The sequence below is a fragment of the Triticum dicoccoides genome, chromosome 6A, assembly GCF_002162155.2.
Source record: "Triticum dicoccoides isolate Atlit2015 ecotype Zavitan chromosome 6A, WEW_v2.0, whole genome shotgun sequence".
Classification (NCBI taxonomy): Eukaryota; Viridiplantae; Streptophyta; class Magnoliopsida; order Poales; family Poaceae; genus Triticum; species Triticum dicoccoides.
Genome location: NC_041390.1, coordinates 225724415 through 225744409, shown reverse-complemented (window position 1 = coordinate 225744409; position 19995 = coordinate 225724415). Strand labels below are relative to the sequence as shown.

The following is a 19995-nucleotide window of genomic DNA, read 5'->3' as shown; positions in this document are numbered from 1 at the left end:
GGTATAATCTATCCCATAGCTGATAGTAGATGGGTAAGTCATATTCATTGTGTTCCTAAGAAGGGAGGTATTATCGTTGTCCCTAATGATAACAATGAACTTATCCCACAAAGAATAATAATAGGTTATAGGATGGTGATCGATTTTAGAAAATTAAACAAAGCGACTAAGAAAGATCATTACCCTCTACAATTTACTGATGAAATGCTAGAAAGATTATCAAAACATACACATTTCTATTTTTCTAGATGGATATTCTGGTTTTCCCCAAATACCCATGTCACAAGATGATCAAGAAAAAACTACTTTTACATGCCCTTTTGGTACTTTTTCTTATAGGCGTATGCCTTTCGGTTTATGTAATGCACCCGCTACCTTTCAAAGATGTATGACTGCTATATTCTCTGACTTTTGTGAAAATATTGTTGAGGTCTTCATGGATGATTTTTCTGTTTATGGAACTTCTTTTGATGACTGCTTAAGCAACCTTGATCGAGTATTGCAGAGATGTGAAGAAACTAATATTGTCTTGAATTGGGAGAGGTGCCACTCTATGGTGAATGAAGGTATTGTATTGGGGCATAAAATTTCTGAAAGTGGTATTGAAGTTGATAAAGCTAAAGTTGATGCAATTGAGAAAATGTCGTGTCCTAAAGATATCAAAGGTATAAGAAGTTTCCTTGGTCATGTCAGTTTTTCTAGGAGATTTATTAAAGATTTCTCTAAAAAATTTAGGCCTCTTACTAATCTCTAGAAAAAAGACGTTCCATTTGTTTTTGATGATGATTGTGTGAAAGCCTTTGAAATACTTAAGAAAGCCTTAATCTCTGCATCTATTGTTCAACCACCTAATTGGAACCTACCTTTTGAAATTATGTGTGATGCTAGTGATTATGTTGTTGGTGCTGTTCTAGGATAAAGAGTTGATAAGAAATTAAATGTTATCCATATGCTAGAAAAACTCTAGACAATGCTCAAAGAAATTATGCTACCACTGAAGAAGAATTCTTAGTAGTTGTGTTTGCTTGTGATAAATTCAGGTCTTACATAGTTGATTATAAAGTAATTGTTCACACTGATCTGTTGCTATTAAATACCTTATGGAAAAGAAAGATGCTAAACCTAGACTCATTAGGTGGGTTCTTTTGCTACAAGAATTTGATTTGCATATTACTGATAGGAAGGGAGCTGAGAATCCCGTAGCTGATAACTTGTCTAGGTTAGAAAATATTCTTGATGACCCAAAAATATTCTTGATGACCCAACTATCACCCAAATCATCCCAAAGGATTTTCTTGGCACAAACACTAAAACACAATTATGACAGTAGCATAATTGTGTGTCTATTAAAAAACAACAAGGAAACAAAAAAATTAAAGATAACTATTGGATTGCCTCCCAACTAGCGCTATTGTTTTACGCCCCTAGCTAGGCATAATGCATAGTTTCAAGAGTTGTCATCTTTGGTTTTCAATTCCTCAATCACACAACCATATTTCCTAGGAGTTCTAGCATATTTTTTAATAATCACACTCCTAGGGACAAAACCAAGAGACTTATTTTTATATATTGGTTCCTTCATCAATCAAGAGAAGTTGGGGTGAACACTAATCATTTTAAGATCTTCATTATTGTTGCTAGTCGTGGTACCCTTGTATTTAGGAACATATATAAACTTGCAATTCTTGATAGGAGGAGTTTTTTCAATAGTTTTAATGGAGGAAAAGGCGGAATCCAAATTAAGAAAAATTTCTTCCAAGTTATCGATCCTAGTGGGACTTTGTTCTAACCTTTCATTGATTATTTGTTCTTTCTCTTTAACATATTTAGAGTAATTCATAACTTTGATCCAAATTGAGTGACATGGTTATGAATCTTTTTATCCAAATTGTTAATATGTTCTATGGTAGGCATGTTCTTTTCAATAGCATCTAACCTTTGCATAACATGTTCCAAAGTTAAATGTTTTGTTAACAGTGATAGGTGGTGATCCCACTAAATTTCCCATAGCATTGAAAGCATCCATAGAGGGACACAACAAGAAATTCCCCCCGGCAATAGTGTCAAGCACAAATCTATACCAAGTAGTAATACCCATATTAAAATTGCGATGGAGAACGATAGTAGATTGCTTACGAGTTGATCTATTATGAGCATTGCAAATCCTACACCAAGCATCTTTTAAATTCTCTACCCCTTTGCTTAAAATTGAGAACTTCATTCTTAGGAGTGCACGTAGCAAGAGAAGAACTAGCCATAACGATAAAGTGGGCAAGCAAACAAACAAACACACAAAGCACACAAAAAGGCAAGCATAAGCTATTTTTGGTATTTTTGTAACAACTTTTTAGAAGTGGGGAGATGAAAACGAGAGGCAAATGGAAAATAATGTAAATGAAAGGAGATGAAAGTTTATGCGCAGGTACTTGATAGTCGTTGCTGATGTCTCCTTGGCAACGGCACCAGAAATTCTTCCTGCTACTTGTGAGCTATGTTGGGATTTCCCCGAAGATGAGAGATGATGTAGTATAGTAGAGATAAGTATTTCCCTCAGTTGTGAAACCAAGTTTATCAATCCAGTAGGAGAACCAAGTAACGACTAGTGAACAACACCTACACACAAATAACAAATACTTGCAACCGAACGCGAACAAGGGGTTGTCAATCCCTTGACGGTTACGAGCAAGATTAAATTGTATAGTTTTTGATAGATAGATCGGACAAAAATAAAAAATAAAATAATAAAGGAAAATTGCAGCAAAGTATTTTTGGTTTTAATAGATGATAAAAGATAGACCCGGTGGCCATAGTTTTCACTAGAGGCTTCTCTCATAGAAATAGCATATGGTGGGTAAAAAAATACTGTTGGGCAATTGATAGAAAAGAAAATAATTATGACGTATCCAATGCAATGATCATGTATATAGGCATCACGTCCGAGACAATTAGACCGAAGTGATTCAGCATGCATCTAGTGTATTAAGTTCATAGAAGAATGGAGTAACGTCTTAAGCAAGATGACATGATGTAGACAAGATAAACTCACATATGAAATAAATCCCATATTTTTATCCTTAATAGCAACGATACATATGTGTCATGTCCCTTTTTGTAACTGGGATTGATGTAACGCCCCGAGACCGTTGCGCCAGGTGTCTTCCAATTATTCGTTTTGTTGCCATGGCTTTCGCTTGCGTGTTGCATCTTGACATGTCATCATTCGCATTACATCGACATTGTTTTCTTAAAACTTGCATTCGCCCGGGTTCTCCCCGTTCTCTCTGTTGTCCATTCTGAGCCCAGACACACTCGCACGCTCCCGCGGCATGTCCGAAATATTATTTTATAAGTGGTCGGAAAATGTTCTTAGAATGGGTTGAAAGTTGACATGCGGTGTTGTTATAGTGTAGATAGAACGCCTATCAAATTTCATCGCATTCGGAGATCGTTTGATGCCCCAACGGATAACTATAGCGACATTATAGTCGGTCAAATCGTCGGACATTTCCGGTCTCCGAAAACTGCTGCCGGGTCTCTCTCTCTCTTATCTCCCGCAACCCTCGACCTTCTACACAGTCAGAACCATCCCACATAGGCCTACCTATTCCCCATGTCGATCGGATCCATCGGTCACGATCGGAGGCTCCGAAAACCCCTCCTAACCCCCTTGCCTCCGTGGCCTTTTTGTCAGACCCCCTCGCCTATGTCCGAAACTTCCCCGAACCCGGACCGGACCATTCGTTACCATCGGGTCCGGATCATCCCCAAACGCCTATAAAACATCTCTGTTTTTCTTTTTGGTCTCCCTAGCCTATTTATCCGGTACCGCTCGATTAAGATCGGAGGGACCAAATGCCTCTATCCAAAATTCCACTTGTTATATAAACCAGACCTAACCCTAAAATCTAGGAAAGCTGTCCCATCAATCCCGTCTCCGCCGCCGGCTGACCAACCCCCCTCCTTCATCGGGATCTGGCCGATCCAATCCAACAACGGCCGCCACCCTCCTTGGAATCCCCCCGATCAAATGCATCCAACCACCCACTTCCTCCATCGATCCACCGCATGAGAGCGAGTGCTCCCGTGCCTCCCTCGATCCTGCTTCGCTCGACCCCGCCGTTGCCGCCTCATCGCAAAATGGAGCCCCGGCGACCCTCCAATGATCCACCGCCCGGATCCACCCCGTGCCATCTTATTTTCCTTCCGGAGCTCCTTCCCTTCGTCTCATCCCTCTCCTGTGTTCTCTGTAACATCTCCATGGCCGCCCGATGCTCAAGCAGCTACGGGGAACCGCTCCTTCGGCTTGCGTTCCTCGCCACCAACCGGAGCTCCGATGGGATCTCGCTGGACCTCGACCAGGACCTCGCCGTCGGTGCCCCGTTCTTCTATTCTCACCTCTCGCTTTCCTTTCAGTGAGCTTCTCTGACCCTGCTGCGACGCCCTCTGCAGGTCGACATCGCTGCCATGGAACCGCAGCTCCGCCGTCTGCCCGCTCCTCGCGGGAGTGCCTTGCAGCGCCTCGCCTCCCAGCCATGCTTCCCGTCCTGGATGCCCGAACAAGCTCGCCGGTGTCCTCGCACCGTCTGCCACCAGCAGAACTAGGGCCCATGCCTCGCGCCCTCCTCTTCATCGTCCTTCGTCGCCTGGAGTCGTCGGTTGCTCGCGCCAAGTCCCGCCGCAGCGCCCTTGTTCCTTTGTCGTGGCCCGCGCCATCCCCGGCGAGCAAGCCACCAGCAGCGCCACAGCCGTCCTCATCCATGTGCTCGAGTCCACGAGCGAGGACCTCGCTGCGTCCCTGCCCAAGGACCACCCGGTCCGCCTCCGCTAGCCACCTCCTCGATGTGTCATCCGTCAGATTCGCCGTCGTCGCTCCCTGCATCGCCGTTGCCTGCTGCGACCTCCTCTGCTTTGTCCATGCCCCTGTTTTACCCGAGGGGAACGAGCAGCGCAGCCCGTGCTCGATCTGCTGGCACGCGTTGACCGTAACCATGCTCCAGGCCACTTCGACGCTAAGGCCCAACCGTGGTCTCCTTTCTGGCCCAGTTCCAGTTTCGACCAGATCTGGCCCGATGTGAGCACCCGCCCAGCCCCCCACTGTGCTCTGTTGGGCTAGACAGAACCGACCCGCTTCATGTTTTTTCCATAGAACGAATTTGCCTATTTTTCCAGTTTACTGCAGATTTACAGAACCACCCTTGTACTTCATGCATATAATACCTCTTTAACTATGCCTCGGTTTAAAATACTTTATATATGAAAAATGCTTAGAATTGTGTCTACTTTCATAATATCCAACTTTCCACCATGTTTAAAATGTTTAAACTGCAGTTTGCATTTATTTGCTTAATTGCCATGTTAAAATGATTTAATTCATAACTTAATAACCATACCTCCAAATTTAATAAACTTTATATGAAAATGGGGTAGAAAATTGCCTAGTTTAACATGGTGCTCTCACCTTGCATGTTTAATAACTCTAAAATATGCTTTAGGACATAACTGTACCAAATCTAATATATGCATCTGGGGATTTTCCGGACTTGTTGCTTGTTGTTCTGGCCTCATTTAAACTTGCCTAAATAGATAGTTTCTTCATGCTTCACCTCTTGCCATGTTAATCAACATTTAATAGTGTTGGGTACATAAACGAGATCGAACTAAATAATTGACATGGTGTTTCGTCAATATGCAACGGAGTTGCATATTGAGCCCCACTTAATTTGTAGGATTGTTTGTGCACATTGCCATGTCATGCCTCTTTAAACCGGACACGCATCATACTTGGTTGTGCATCATGCCATGTTTATGTGATGGTTGTTTAATATGTTGTTTGCTTCTTTCTGGGTTGCTTCTCCCGTTAGCTTCGGTTTTCGTTCCGGAGTTGTGAGGATCCGTTCGACTATGTCCGTTTGTCTGCTTCATGGACTCATTCTTCTTCCTTGCGGGATCTCAGGCAAGATGACCATACCCTCAAAATCACTTCTATCTTTGCTTGCTAGTGTTCGTTCTATTGCTATGTCGCGCTACCTACCACATGTTATATCAAGCCTCACAAATTGCCATGATAGCCTCTAACCTTTGTCAACCATCCTAGCAAACCGTTGCTTGGCTATGTTACAGCTTTTGCTCAGCCCCTCTTATAGCGTTGCTAGTTGCAAGTGAAGATGAAGTTTGTTCCATGTTGGAACATGAATACGTTGGGATATCACAATATCTCTTATTTAATTAATGCATCTATATACTTGGTAAAGGGTGGAAGGCTCGGCCTTATGCCTGGTGTTTTGTTCCACTCTTGTCGCCCTAGTTTCCGTCATACTGGTGTTATGTTCCTTGATTTTGCGTCCCTTACGCGGTTGGGTGTTATGGGAACCCATTGACAGTTCACTTTGAATAAAACTCCTCCTGCAAGGCCCAACCTTGGTTTTACATTTTCCTAACAACTTTTTACCCTTCCCTTGGGTCGGCTAACCCGAGGGTCATCTTTATTTTAACCCCCCTGGGCCAGTGCTTCTCTAAGTGTTGGTCCAAACTGAGTAGACTGCGGGGCCACCTCGGGGAAACTTGAGGTTTGGTTTTACTCATAGGATGTCTCATCCGGTGTTGCCCTGAGAATGAGATATGTGTAGCTCCTATCGGGATTGTCGGCACATCTGGCGGCTTTGCTTGTCTTGGTTTACCATTGTTGAAATTTCTTGTAACCAGGATTCCGAGACTGATCGGGTCTTCTTGGGAGAAGGAATATCCTTCGTTGACCGTGAGAGCTTGTGATGGGCTAGGTTGGGACACCCCTGCAGGGTTTTGAACTTTCGAAAGCCGTGCCCGTGGTTATGGGCAGATGGGAATTTGTTAATGTCCGGTTGTAGAGAACTTGACACTTAATTTAATTAAAATGTATCAACCGCGTGTGTAGCCATGATGGTCTCTTTCGCGGAGTCCGGGAAGTGAACACGGTCTTGTGTTATGCTTGAACGTAAGTAGTTTCAGGATCACTTCTTGATCACTTCTAGTTTCACGACCGTTGCGTTGCTTCTCTTCTCCCTCTTATTTGCGTATGTTAGCCACCATATATGCTTAGTGCTTGCTGTAGCTCCACCTCATTACCTTACCCTACCCATAAGCTTAAATAGTCTTGATCTCGTGGGTGTGAGATTTTCTAAGTCCTCGTGGCTCACAGATACTTCCAAACACTTGCAAGTGCCGATGATACTAGTGCAGATGACGCAACTGAGCTCAAGTGGGAGCTCGATGAAGATCGTGTTCGTTGTGTGGTTTCGTTTTCAGTTGATCAGTAGTGGGCCCCAGTTGGGACGATTGGGGATCTTGCATTTGGGGTTGTCTTCTTTTATTTTGGTTCCGTAGTCGGACCTTGATTGTATTCTGGATGATGTATGATATATTTATGTATTGTGTGAAGTGGCGATTGTAAGCCGACTCTTTATCCCTTTCTTATTCAGTACATGGGATGTGTAAAGATTACCCCTCTTGCGACATGCCTACCATGCGGCTATGCCTCTAAGTCGTGCCCGACACGTGGGAGATATAGCCGCATTGTGGGTGTTACAATTGAGCACCGCAAGATCAAACCCATTACAAAGCACCTATTCCCATGGCAAGATAAATCAATCTAATTGGCCAAACCAAACCAATAAATGGGAGAAGAAATATGAGGCTATAACAATCATGCATAAAAGAGTTCAGAGAAAACTCAAATAATATTCATGGATAGATCTGATCATAAACTCACAATTTATCGGATCCCAACAAACACACCGCAAAAAATCATTATATCAAATAGATCTCTAATGCGGCTTGAAACTGCATCGGTATTTCCCCAAAGAGGAAGGGATGATGCAGTACAGCTACGGTAGGTATTTCCCTCGGTTATGAAACCAAGGTATCAATGCAGTAGGAGAACCAAGCAACACTATGTAAATGGTACCTGCACACAAAGAACAAATCCTCGTAAACCCACGCGTAAGAGGGGTTGTCAATCCCTCCTCGGTAAAAAGATAGATTAATTTGTATGAGTTTGGGCGAATAGATCTGAATAAAACACAAAATAAAATAAATAAAGAAAAAGTGTAGCAAGGTATTTTTGGGTTTTTGGAATAAAAGATCTGAAAACAAATGCGAATAAAAATAGAGTTGAAAGCAATATGATAAAGATAGACCCCGGGGCCGTAGATTTCACTAGTGGCTTCTCTTCAGAAAATAGCATACGGTGGGTGAACAAATTGTTGTTGGGAAATTGATAGAAGATCAAATAATTATGAGGATATCCATGGCACATATATAGGCATCACCTCCAAGATTAGTAAACCGACTCCTACCTGCATCTACTATTATTACTCCACACATTGACTGCTACCCAACATGCATCTAATGTATTAAGTTCATGGAGAAACAGAGTAATGCAATAAGAACGATGACATGATGTAGAGAAGATCTATTCATGTAGGGCTAGACCCCATCTTGTTATCCTTAATAGCAACGATACATGCGTGCCTCACTGCCCCTTCTGTCACTGGGAGAGGACACCGCAGGATCGAACCCATCACAAAGCACCTCTTCCCATGGCAAGAAAAATCGATCTAGTTGGCCTAACTAAACCAAAGATTCAAAGAAGAAATACGAGGCTATAAATAATAATGCATATAAGAGATCAAAGAAGACTCAAATAATATTCATGGATATAGATCTGATCATAAAATCAAAGTTCTTCAGATCCCAAACACATCACAAAAAGGTTTACATCAAATAGTTCTCCAAGAGACAATTGTATTGGGAAGCAAAAAGAGAGAAGAAGCCATCTAGCTACTGCCTACGGACGCATAGTTCTATGGTGGACTACTCACGCATCATCGGAGAGGCACCAATGAGGATGATGAACCCCTGCGTGATGGTGTTAGATTAGATCTCGTGGTTCTGGAACTTGCAACGACTAGAATTGTGTTTCATCTACTCCCATAGGGTTTCTGAAATATTTGGTAATTTATAAGGCGAAGAGGCAGTGCAAGAGACCCCTGTGGGCCCGACAACCCACCAGGGCGTGCTTGGGCTCCTAGGCGCACCCTGGTGTCTTGTTGTCCCCACGAGCCTCCAAGGTGCTTTCTTGGCCCCCAAGGTGTCTTCTGGTCCAAAAAAAATCTCCAAAAAGTTTTGCTGTGTTTTTACTTTGTTTGATAGGGATATTCCGCGAAGTAAAAAACAAGCAAAAAACAGCAACTGGCACTGGGCACTATGTCAATAGGTTAGTGCCAAAAAATGATATAAAGTTCCTATAAATTGATTGTAAAACATCCAAGAATGATAATATAACAACATGGAATAATAAAAAATTATAGATACTTTGGAGACGTATCACCATCCTCAAGCTTAATTCCTACCCGTCCTCGAGTAGGTAAATGATAAAAACTGAATTTTTGATGTGGAATGCTGCCTAACATGTTCATCACATATTTTTTTCTTTTGTAGCATGGACATTTGGACTTTTAGATGGTTCAAAGCAATAGTCTAGTTTTGACATGAAGATTTCAATACTCAAGCATATCAACAAGCAACCATGTCTTTCAAAATATCAACACTAAAGAAAGTTATCCCTAGCCCATCATGCTCAATCATTGATCCATTCACGAAACACACTCGAATATTAGCTACATACAATGCTCAAGTATGATCATACTGCTTCCTAGTTGGTGCTTTATACGAGAAAATGGAGACTCAAATATAAATAAAAAATGCATAAAGTAAATAGATAAGCCCTTCGCAGAGGGAAGTAGAGATTTGTAAAGGATCCAGAGCTCAGAGCAAAAATTTAGAGATTTTCTTGAGAGGCATGCTTTTCCCATCAACAAAAACGACCGAGTAATTCCCAACACTTTCCATGCTAGATATCTCATAGGCGGTTCCTAAACTTAAAATAAAGTTTATTCCTTTTCCCACCATACTTTCACATTCCATGGCTAGCCGTATCCATGGGTACCGTCTGTTGGGGAACGTAGTAATTCAAAAAAAATCCTACGATCATGCAAGATCTAACTAGGAGATGCATAGCAACGAGAGGGGAGAGTGTGTCCACGTACCCTCGTAGACCGAAAGCGGAAGCGTTTTGTAACGCGTTTGATGTAGTCGTACATCTTCACAATCCAACCGATCCAAGTACCGAATGTACGACACCTCCGTGTTCAGCACACGTTTAGCACGATGACGTCCCTCGAGCTCTTGATCTAGTAGAGGGACGAAGGAGATTTACATCATCATGACGGTGTGGTGACGGTGATGATGAAGTTACCAGCGCAGGGCGTCGCCTAAGCACTATGACGATATGGCCGAGGTGTTAAACTGCGGAGGGGGGCACCGCACACGGCTAAGAGATTGTCTGTTGTGCTTTGGGGTGCCCCCTTCCCACGTATATAAAGGAGGGGGTGGAGGAGGCCGGCCAAGGGGGAGGCGCGCCAAAGGGGGAGTCCTACTAGCACTCCAAACCTAGTAGGATTTAGCCCCCTTTCCTTCCAACAGAGAGGAGGAAAGGGGAAAGGAGGGAGAGAGAGAGAAGGAAAGAGGGGGGCCGCACCCCTCCCCTTATCCAAATCAGACTGGGGCAAGGGGGGCGCGCCCCACCTCTTGTGGCCTGCCTCCTCTCCTCCACTATGGCCCATTAGGCCCAATAGCTTTCCCGGGGGGAGGGGGGTTCACGTAGGTTCCTGGTACTCCGAAAAATCCCGGAACCTTATCGTAACCATTCCGGTTTCCGTATATAACCTTCCAATATATCAATCTTTACCTCTCGACCATTTCGAGACTCCTCGTCATGTCCGTGATCTCATCCGGGACTCCGAGCAAACTTCGGTCATCAAATCACATAACTCATAATAAAATTCGTCATCGAACATTAAGCGTGCGGACCCTACGGGTTCGATAACTATGTAGACATGACCGAGACACATCTCGGGTAAATAACCAATAGCGGAACCTAGATGCTCATATTGGCTCCTACATAGTCTACGAAGATCTTTATTGGTCAAACCATATAACAACATACGTTATTCCCTTTGTCATCGGTATGTTACTTTCCCGAGGTTCGATCATCGGTATCATCATACCTAGTTCAACCTTGTTACCGGCAAGTCTCTTTACTCATTCCGTAATGCATCATCTCGTAACTAACTCATTAGTCACATTGCTTGCAAGGCTTATAGTGATGTGCATTACCGAGAGGGCCCAGAGATACCTCTCCGATACTCGGAGTGACAAATCCTAATCTCGATCTATGCCAACTCAACAAACACCTTTAGAGACACCTATAGAGTATCTTTATAATCACCCAGTTACGTTGTGACGTTTGATAGCACACAAGGTGTTCCTCCGATATTCGAGAGTTGCACAATCTCATTGTGAGAGGAATATGTATAAGTCATGAAGAAAACAATAGCAATAAAACTAAACGATCATTATGCTAAGCTAACGGATGGGTCTTGTCCATCACATCATTCTCTAATGATTTGATCCCGTTCATCAAATGACAACACATGTCTATGGCCAGGAAACTTAACCATCTTTTATTAACGAGCTAGTCTAGTAGAGGCATACTAGGGACACTCTGTTTGTCTATGTATTCACACATGTACTAAGTTTCCGGTTAATACAATTCTAGCATGAATAATAAACATTTATAATGATATAAGGAAATACAATTAACAACTTTATTATTGCCTCTGGGGCATATTTACTTCAGTCTCCCACTTGTACTAGAGTCAATAATCTAGATTACATAGTAATGATTCTAACACCCATGGAGTCTTGGTGCTGATCTTGTTTTGCTCTTGAGAGAGGCTTAGTCAATGGGTCTGCAACATTCAGATCCGTATGTATCTTAGAAATCTCTATGTCTCCCTCCTTGACTTGATCGCGGATGGAATTGAAGCGTCTCTTGATGTGTTTGGTTCTCTTGTGAAATCTAGATTCCTTAGCCAAGGAAATTGCCCCAGTATTGTCACAAAAGATTTTTCATTGGACCCGATGCACTAGGTATTACACCTAGATCGGATATGAACTCCTTCATCCAGACTCCTTCATCTGCTGCTTCCGAAGCAGCTATGTACTCCGCTTCACACGTAGATCCCGCCATGATACTCTGCTTGGAACTGCACCCACTGACAGCTCCACCATTCAATATAAATATGTATCCGGTTTGTGACATAGAGTCATCCGGATCAGTGTCAAAGCTTGCATCGACGTAACCATTTACGACAAGCTCTTTGTCACCTCCATAAACGAGAAACATATCCTTAGTCCTTTTCACGTATTTCAGGATGTGCTTGACCATTGTCCAGTGATCCACTCCTGGATTACTTTAGTACCTCCTTGCTAAACTTATAGCAAGGCACACATCAGGTCTGGTACACAGCATTGCATACATGATAGAACCTATGGCCGAGGCATATGGAGTGACTTTCATTTGCTCTCTATATTCTGCAGTGGTCGGGTATTGAGTTTAACTCAACTTCACACCTTGTAATACAGGCAAGAAACCTTTCTTTGACTGATCCATTTTGGACTTCTTCAAAACTTTATCAAGGTATGTGCTTTATGAAAGTCCAATTAAGCGTCTTGATCTATCTCTATAGATCTTGATGCCCAATATATAAGCAGCTTCACCGAGGTCTTTGATACGTATCTGTCTTATCTACTTTTCCAAACACTTTTGCCCTTGTTTTGGACTCTAACTTGCATGATTAGAATGGAACTAACCCGGACTGGCGCTGTTTTCAGCAGAATTGCCATGATGTTATTTATATGCAGAAACAAAAGTTCTCGGAATGACCTGAAACTCCACGGAGATTATTTTTGGAAATAATAAAAAATACTGACAAAGAATCAAGGACAGGGGCCCACACTCTAGCCATGAGGGTGGGGGCGCGCCCCCTGCCTCGTGGGCCCCCTGGAGCTCCTTCGACCTCAACTCCAACTCTATATATTCGTGTTCGGAGAAAAAAAAATCAGAGAGAAAGATTCATCGCGTTTTATGATACGGAGCCGCCGCCAAGCCCTAAACTCTCTCGGGAGGGCTGATCTGGAGTCCGTTCGGGGCTCCGGAGAGGGGAATCCATCGCCGTCATCATCATCAACCATCCTCCATCACCAATTTCATGATGCTCACCACCATGCGTGAGTAATTCCATCGTAGGCTTGCTGGACGGTGATGGGTGGATGAGATTTATCATGTAATCGAGTTAGTTTTGTTAGGGCTTGATCCCTAGTATCCACTATGTTCTGAGATTGATGTTGCTATGACTTTGCTATGCTTAATGCTTGTCACTAGGGCCCGAGTGCCATGATTTCAGATCTGAACCTATTATGTTTTCATGAATATATGTGAGTTCTTGATCCTTTCTTGCAAGTCTATAGTCACCTACTATGTGTTATGATCCGACAACCCCTAAGTGACAATAATCGGGACCACTCCCGGTGATGACCGTAGTTTGAGGAGTTCATGTATTCACTATGTGTTAATGCTTTGGTACGGTACTCTATTAAAAGGAGGCCTTAATATCTCTTAGTTTCCACTAGGACCCCGCTGCCATGGGAGGGTAGGACAAAAGATGTCATGCAAGTTCTTTTCCATAAGCACGTATGACTATATTCGGAATACATGCGTACATTACATTGATGAATTGGAGCTAGTTCTGTGTCACCCTAGGTTATGACTGTTACATGATGAACCACATCCGACATAATTCTCTATCACCGATCCATTACCTACGAGCTTCCCATATATTGTTCTTCGCTTATTTACTTTTCCGTTGCTATTGTTATCATCACTACAAAATACCAAAACATTACTTTTTCTACCATTACTTTTGCTATCGTTACCACTACTATCATATTACTTTGCTACTAAACACTCTGCTGCAGATACTAAGTTTCCAGGTGTGGTTGAATTGACAACTCAGCCGCTAATACTTGAGAATATTCTTTGAGTCTATACTTGTGGGTTATCAAGACTATTTTCTGGCGCCGTTGTCGGGGAGCATAGCTCTATTCTTTGAGTCACTTGGGATTTATATCTTCTTATCATTATGAAGAACTTGAAAGATCCAAGAACCAAGATTTATCCCTCAACTACGAGGGGAGGTAAGGAACTGCCATCAAGCTCTGCACTTGATTCACCTTTTGTTTTGAGTAAGCTTGCGACTCCTAAACCTGCTTCTGCTATTAATTCTGATATGTCGCATATTATTGATGATGCCACTTCTGCTATGCATGATACTTATGATGAAACTACTTCTATGCTTGATACTACTGTGCCACTTGATGAACAACTTGATGAACAACTTGCTAGGGCTAGAGAGAATGAAATTATTGAAACTGATAATATTGATGAAAGTGATGATGAAGGCTCTCCTAATAAATATGAATTACATGTTGTGCCTGAGGGCTATGTTATGGATGAAGAAACTAAAAGAGACTTTCTTGCTTGCAATGATAGAAGTGATATTAAGAAATTATTAGCTAAGCTTAAACGAAAAACTCTGAATGCTAGAATGAATTATGATCCTGCTTATGCTGCTTCACCTATCTTTGTTACTGATAAGGATTATGAATTCTCTATTGATCCTGATATAATTACTTTGGTTGAATCTGATCCTTTTTATGGCTATGAATCTGAAACTGTTGTGGCACATCTTACTAAATTAGATGATATAGCCACCCTGTTCACTAATGATGAGATAACTCGCTACTTTTATATCCTTAAAATATTTCCGTTCTCATTAAAGGGTGATGCTAAGATATGGTTTAATTCTCTTGATCCTGGTTGTGTGCGTAGTCTCCAGGATATGATTTATTACTTCTCTGCGAAATATTTCCCTGCTCATAAGAAACAAGCTGCCTTAAGGGATATATATATATATATATATATATATATATATATATATATATATATATATATATAATTTTGTGCGAATTGAAGAAGAGAGTCTCCCACAAGCTTGGGGGAGGCTTCTCCAATTACTTAATGCTTTGCCTGATCATCCTCTTAAGAAAAATGAAAACTTGATATCTTTGATAATGGACTAACCGATGCTTCCAGAGATTACCTGGATAGTTGTGCTCGTTTTGTTTTTAGGGAAAGAACACCGGATGAAGCTGAGATTCTATTGAATAATATGTTGACAAATGGAAATAACTGAACACTTCCTGAGCCAATTCCTGAGCCTATTCCTAAACCAACTCTGAAGAAAAGGGGTGTTCTATTTCTCAGTCCTGAAGATATGCAAGAGGCAAAGAAATCCATGAAAGAAAAGGGTATTAAAGCTGAAGATGTTAAGAATTTACCTCCTATTGAAGAAATACATGGTCTTAACTTACCACCTGATGAAGAAATATATGGTTTTAATCCATCACCTATTAAAGAAACACATGGTCTTGATAACCCGACACAGGTAGTAAAGGTAAATTCTCTCTATAGATATGATCAAGCTGAAATCCCTCCTACTAAGTTTGCTAGTCAATATTTGGATGAGTTTGATAACTTTATGGTTAAGCAAGAAGACGTCAATGCTTATTTTGGTAGATAATTGAAACAAAATGCTTATATGATTGAACACTTGGGTGATTATATGTCTAGAGTTAAAGGTGAACTTAAACTCATTAGTAAACATGCTTCTATGGTTACCACTCAAGTAGAACAAGTACTTAAAGCTCAGAATGATTTTCTCAGTGAATTAAACGGTAAGAAGAATGATAATGCTGTTAGAGTTATGACTAGAGGTGGTAAAATGACTCAGGAACCTTTATATCCTGAAGGCCATCCAAAGAGAATTGAGCAAGATTCTCAGAGAAATAATATAGATGCACCTAGTCCTTCTAAAAGGAAGAAAAAGAAAAATGATAGGACTTTGCATGCTTCTAGTGAACCTATTATTGACACACCTGAGAATCCCAATGATATCTCTATTTCTGATGCTGAAACACATTCTGGTAATGAATAGGAAACTAGTGATAATGTTAATGATAATGTTCATGTTGATGCTCAACCTAGTAATGATAATGATATAGAAATTGAACCTGATGTTGATCTTCATAACCCACAATCAAAGAATCAACGTTATGATAAGAAAGACTTTGTTGCTAGGAAGCATGGTAAAGAAAGAGAACCATGGGTTTAGAAACCCATGCCTTTTCCTCTCAAACCATCCAAGAAAAAGGATGATGAGGATTTTGAGCGCTTTACTGAAATGATTAGACCTATCTTTTTGCATATGCGATTAACTGATATGCTCAAAATGAATCCTTATGCTAAGTATATGAAAGATATTGTCACTAATAAAAGAAAGATACCGAAAGATGAAATTTCCACCATGCTTGCTAATTATACTTTTAAGGGTGGAATACCAAGGAACTAGGAAATCCTGGAGTACCAACTATACCATGCTCCATTAAAGGAAACTATGTTAAAACTGCTTTATGTGATATTGGAGCCGGTGTTAGTGTTATGCCTCTCTCTTTATATCATAGACTTGATTTGAATAAGTTGACACCTACCGAAATATCTTTGCAAATGGCTAATAAATCAACTGCTATACCTGTCGGTATTTGTGAGGATGTGGCTGTTGTGGTTGCAACCGTTACTATTTTAATGGACTTTGTTATTCTTGATATTCCCGAGGACGATAGTATGTCTATTATTCTTGGAAGACCCTTTTTGAATCTGCAGGGGCTGTTATTGATTGCACCAAAGGCAATATCACTTTTCATGTTAATTGTAATGAGCATACGGTACACTTTCCGAGGAAATAACCTCAAGTCCACAGTATAAACTCTATTGGAAAAATTCCATCGATTATTTTTGGAGGTTTTGAATTTCCCCTTCCTACTGTCAAGAAGAAATATGATATTCTTATTGTTGGGGATGTGCATATCCCTGTTGTGGTAACCTAGTGTTATTCGAAAATTCTCCGGTTTCGTGTTACTCAAAATGAGTTTGTTAACAAGACTTGATCAACCTTGTTAGTGGATTCCTTTTGATGAGCATGAGATGGATGAATTTAGAGAACACAACTCTCTGTACCCTCTTTTTACTTTCTGTTATTTAGATTGAATAAAGAAAAATAGTAATTTCTGTCTATTTTCTGAATTATCCATGCAATAAAAAATACCCCTAAAATAAAAGTTCTCCAAATGCCCTTCCAATTTAATATGATTTTTTCTGGAATATTTGAGAATAGCTGGCACTGAGAACATAGCAGCGGGGGCAAGCACCTGGCCACGAGGGTCCAGGGCACGCCCTACCCCCTGGGTGCGCCCCCTACCTTGTGGGCCCATGGTGGCTCCCCTCCACTTATTCCTGCACCCACACACTTCGTCTTCCTCCCAAAAAATCACAATCCATCTCAAGCACGAGTTCTAGCTCATTTTGCTGTGATTTTTGACCTCCTTGCTCAAAGCACCTCTCGCAAAACTGCTTTGGGGGTTTGTTCCTTGGTATGTAACTCCTCCAATGGTCCAATTCGTTTTTGTTCTAGTACTTTATTCATTGCATATTTTTTCTGCTTAGGTGACCCTGCTCTTGAGCTTGCATGTCAAATTTATGCGGTCAAAAGTAGTTTTGATGCATGATATTGCCTCTATGCACTTGTAGGAGTAGTTGCTATCAATATTTCTGAGTTTGGTTCACTTTTATTTTGAAGTTACTAAAATTTGAGAAATGTCAGAGGAAGAAATATGTTTAGGAAAATGTACCAAGGCAGTCCTTCAAGAAAGCAAGGACCCAGGCTTGCAATGCGTGATGCTGATGATGAACCACCAAGGGACGCCCCAGTGCGGCCTTGTGAATGGCCTTCAGAGGACTTCATGGATCGAGCAGGAATTGAGGAAGAATTTAATGCATATTTGCGTAACACTAATCTTGTGAGCTTCGAGGCAGAAAGTGCCGTCAGTACCACTATCTCACTAGTTCCTTTGTGAGGAGGTTTGAATTTTCATCTTCACGCAATTCTCAAACTGTCCTGTTTGATCTTTATGAAAATTCTTATACTATGGACTTAGAGGATTTTACCACTGCTTGCAAACTTCCACAATGGGGTAGTACTAGTGAACCTCGCAAACCTGAGTTTAGAGATTTTCTTGCTAGTATAACTGTGGGGGAATCTAGAGATATAGCACAAGCTACCATAGGGAGCATTCATTTTCCTGCTATACATTGTTTTGCTCTCTTCATAGGTAGGTGCATAAATGGTAAAGATGAGGCATGTCATACATGTGTACCTGACCTCAGTATTCTTAGGAGTGCTGTGTTAGGAGATAAACGTTATAATTTAGGAGCCATTGTTGCACGTAGGTTGCATCATAATAGATTTAATGGAGATTTCGTTGGTGGAATTTATGCAACCCGTATAGCTAATTTTCTTGGTATAACCATACGTGAGGATGATATTGAGTTGCCTCCTGCTTATTTGGATTATGAGGCTATGGTTTGTCATCATTTTGTTGAAAGGAACGATCAGTTCCTCCAGTATCGACTAATCTTTGACAGACGACGCACCTATCACATTGCTATCCCTGCTTCTACTTTATTTGACTTTCAGGCAAAAGGGAGATATTTTATAACCAGAGAGGAGGCGGAATAGTATAAGAGGAGGGTTGAGATAGCTCGCCTCCAAGATGCAGCCCATGATGCAATGACTGCTGCATCTCAGTACGACCCCAACTACAACTTTGGATACCCGCCGGGCCATCCGCGGCATTAGATCAACTTAGGCCAAAAGCCTAAGCTTGGGGGAGTACGTATTTCTCATCGACATTACATTCATGTTCACACACTCATTGCTAGATGTCGGTGCTCATACTTTTTCATTGTATCATCCATGCTAGTTTATTTTCTCTTTTTTATGCTTTCTTCTTGTGTGTTTAATAAACCTTAAGAAAAAATAATTAGTTGTAGCTTTTAATTAGTTTACTTTCCATGCTTGTAGTAGTAACTAAAAAGAAAGCCAAAAAATATTTCTAGTTCTTCTTTTGCTTGTTGGGAGCTTTCCCGTGTAAATAGTTTTATTTCTTTTCTTTTCTTTGGGTGTCGATAGGAGAAGACCATAATTAAATTGTTGAAGTGACTCATATATGCATTATTGTTGATTTAACCAAGAGTCCATATTTCCTTGTCTTCTCCTGTTTATTGAATGCTCGTAGATTCCAGCTTAGTCCAATGCACGTGCACTCTTATTATTATTCACATCATTCGATCATGCAAGTGAAAGGCAATTATGACGATATATGATGGACTGATTGAGATGGGAAAAGATGGTATGAACTCGACCTCTCTTGTTTTTGCAAATATGATTAGTTCATCGTTCCTGATTCAGCCTATTATGAATAAACATGTTTGCAATGACAATTAGAGATTATAGTTGCTTATGCCATGCTTAATTAGCTTATAATGGTTTACCTTGTGTGCCAACATGCTATTAAAATGGTTGTGATGTGGTATGATAGGGTGGTATCCTCTTTTGAACGATTCGAGTGGCTTGACTTGGCATATGTTCACGCATGTAGTTGAAACAAAATCAACATAGCCTCTACGATATTTATGTTCATGGTGCATTATATCCTACTCATGCTTCCATTCAGTGTTGATTAATTTTAATGCATGTCCATGACTGTTGTCGCTCTCTACCTGGTCGCTTGCCAGTCTTTTTCTAGCTTTCACCTGTACTAAGCGGGAATACTGCTTGTGCATCCAATTCCATAAACCCCAAAGTTATTCCATATGAGTCCACCATACCTACCTATATACGGTATCTACCTGCCGTTCCAAGTAAATTTGTATGTGCTAAACCCTAAACCTTCAAATAAACATTCTGTTTTGTATGCTCGAATAGCTCATGTATCAACTAGGGTTGTCCGTATCTTCCATGTTAGGCGGGTTATTCTCAAGAGGAGTGGACTCCGCTCCTCACTCATGAGAAAATGGCTAGTCACCGGGATGCCCAGTCGCAT

At 41.2% G+C, this 19995-nt stretch overlaps 1 protein-coding gene across 1 annotated transcript; it reads left to right on the top strand.

Moving 5' to 3' along the window:
• The first annotated feature begins 3929 nt into the window (after positions 1–3929).
• On the top strand, positions 3930–5296 carry LOC119319088. Its single transcript, XM_037593594.1, has 2 exons — positions 3930–4368; positions 4450–5296. Exons 1-2 carry the CDS (start codon positions 4160–4162, stop codon positions 4826–4828), a joined length of 588 nt encoding a protein of 195 aa, XP_037449491.1. The 5' UTR covers positions 3930–4159; the 3' UTR covers positions 4829–5296.
• The last annotated feature ends 14699 nt before the right edge of the window (positions 5297–19995 follow it).

Bases quoted from the DNA above. Each gene is read 5' to 3' on its own strand.
- LOC119319088 (XM_037593594.1), top strand. From the start codon at position 4,160: ATGATCCACCGCCCGGATCCACCCCGTGCCATCTTATTTTCCTTCCGG. The intron at 4,369-4,449 runs GTCGGTGCCCCG...CGCCCTCTGCAG, and splicing joins ACCTCGACCAGGACCTCGCC to GTCGACATCGCTGCCATGGA.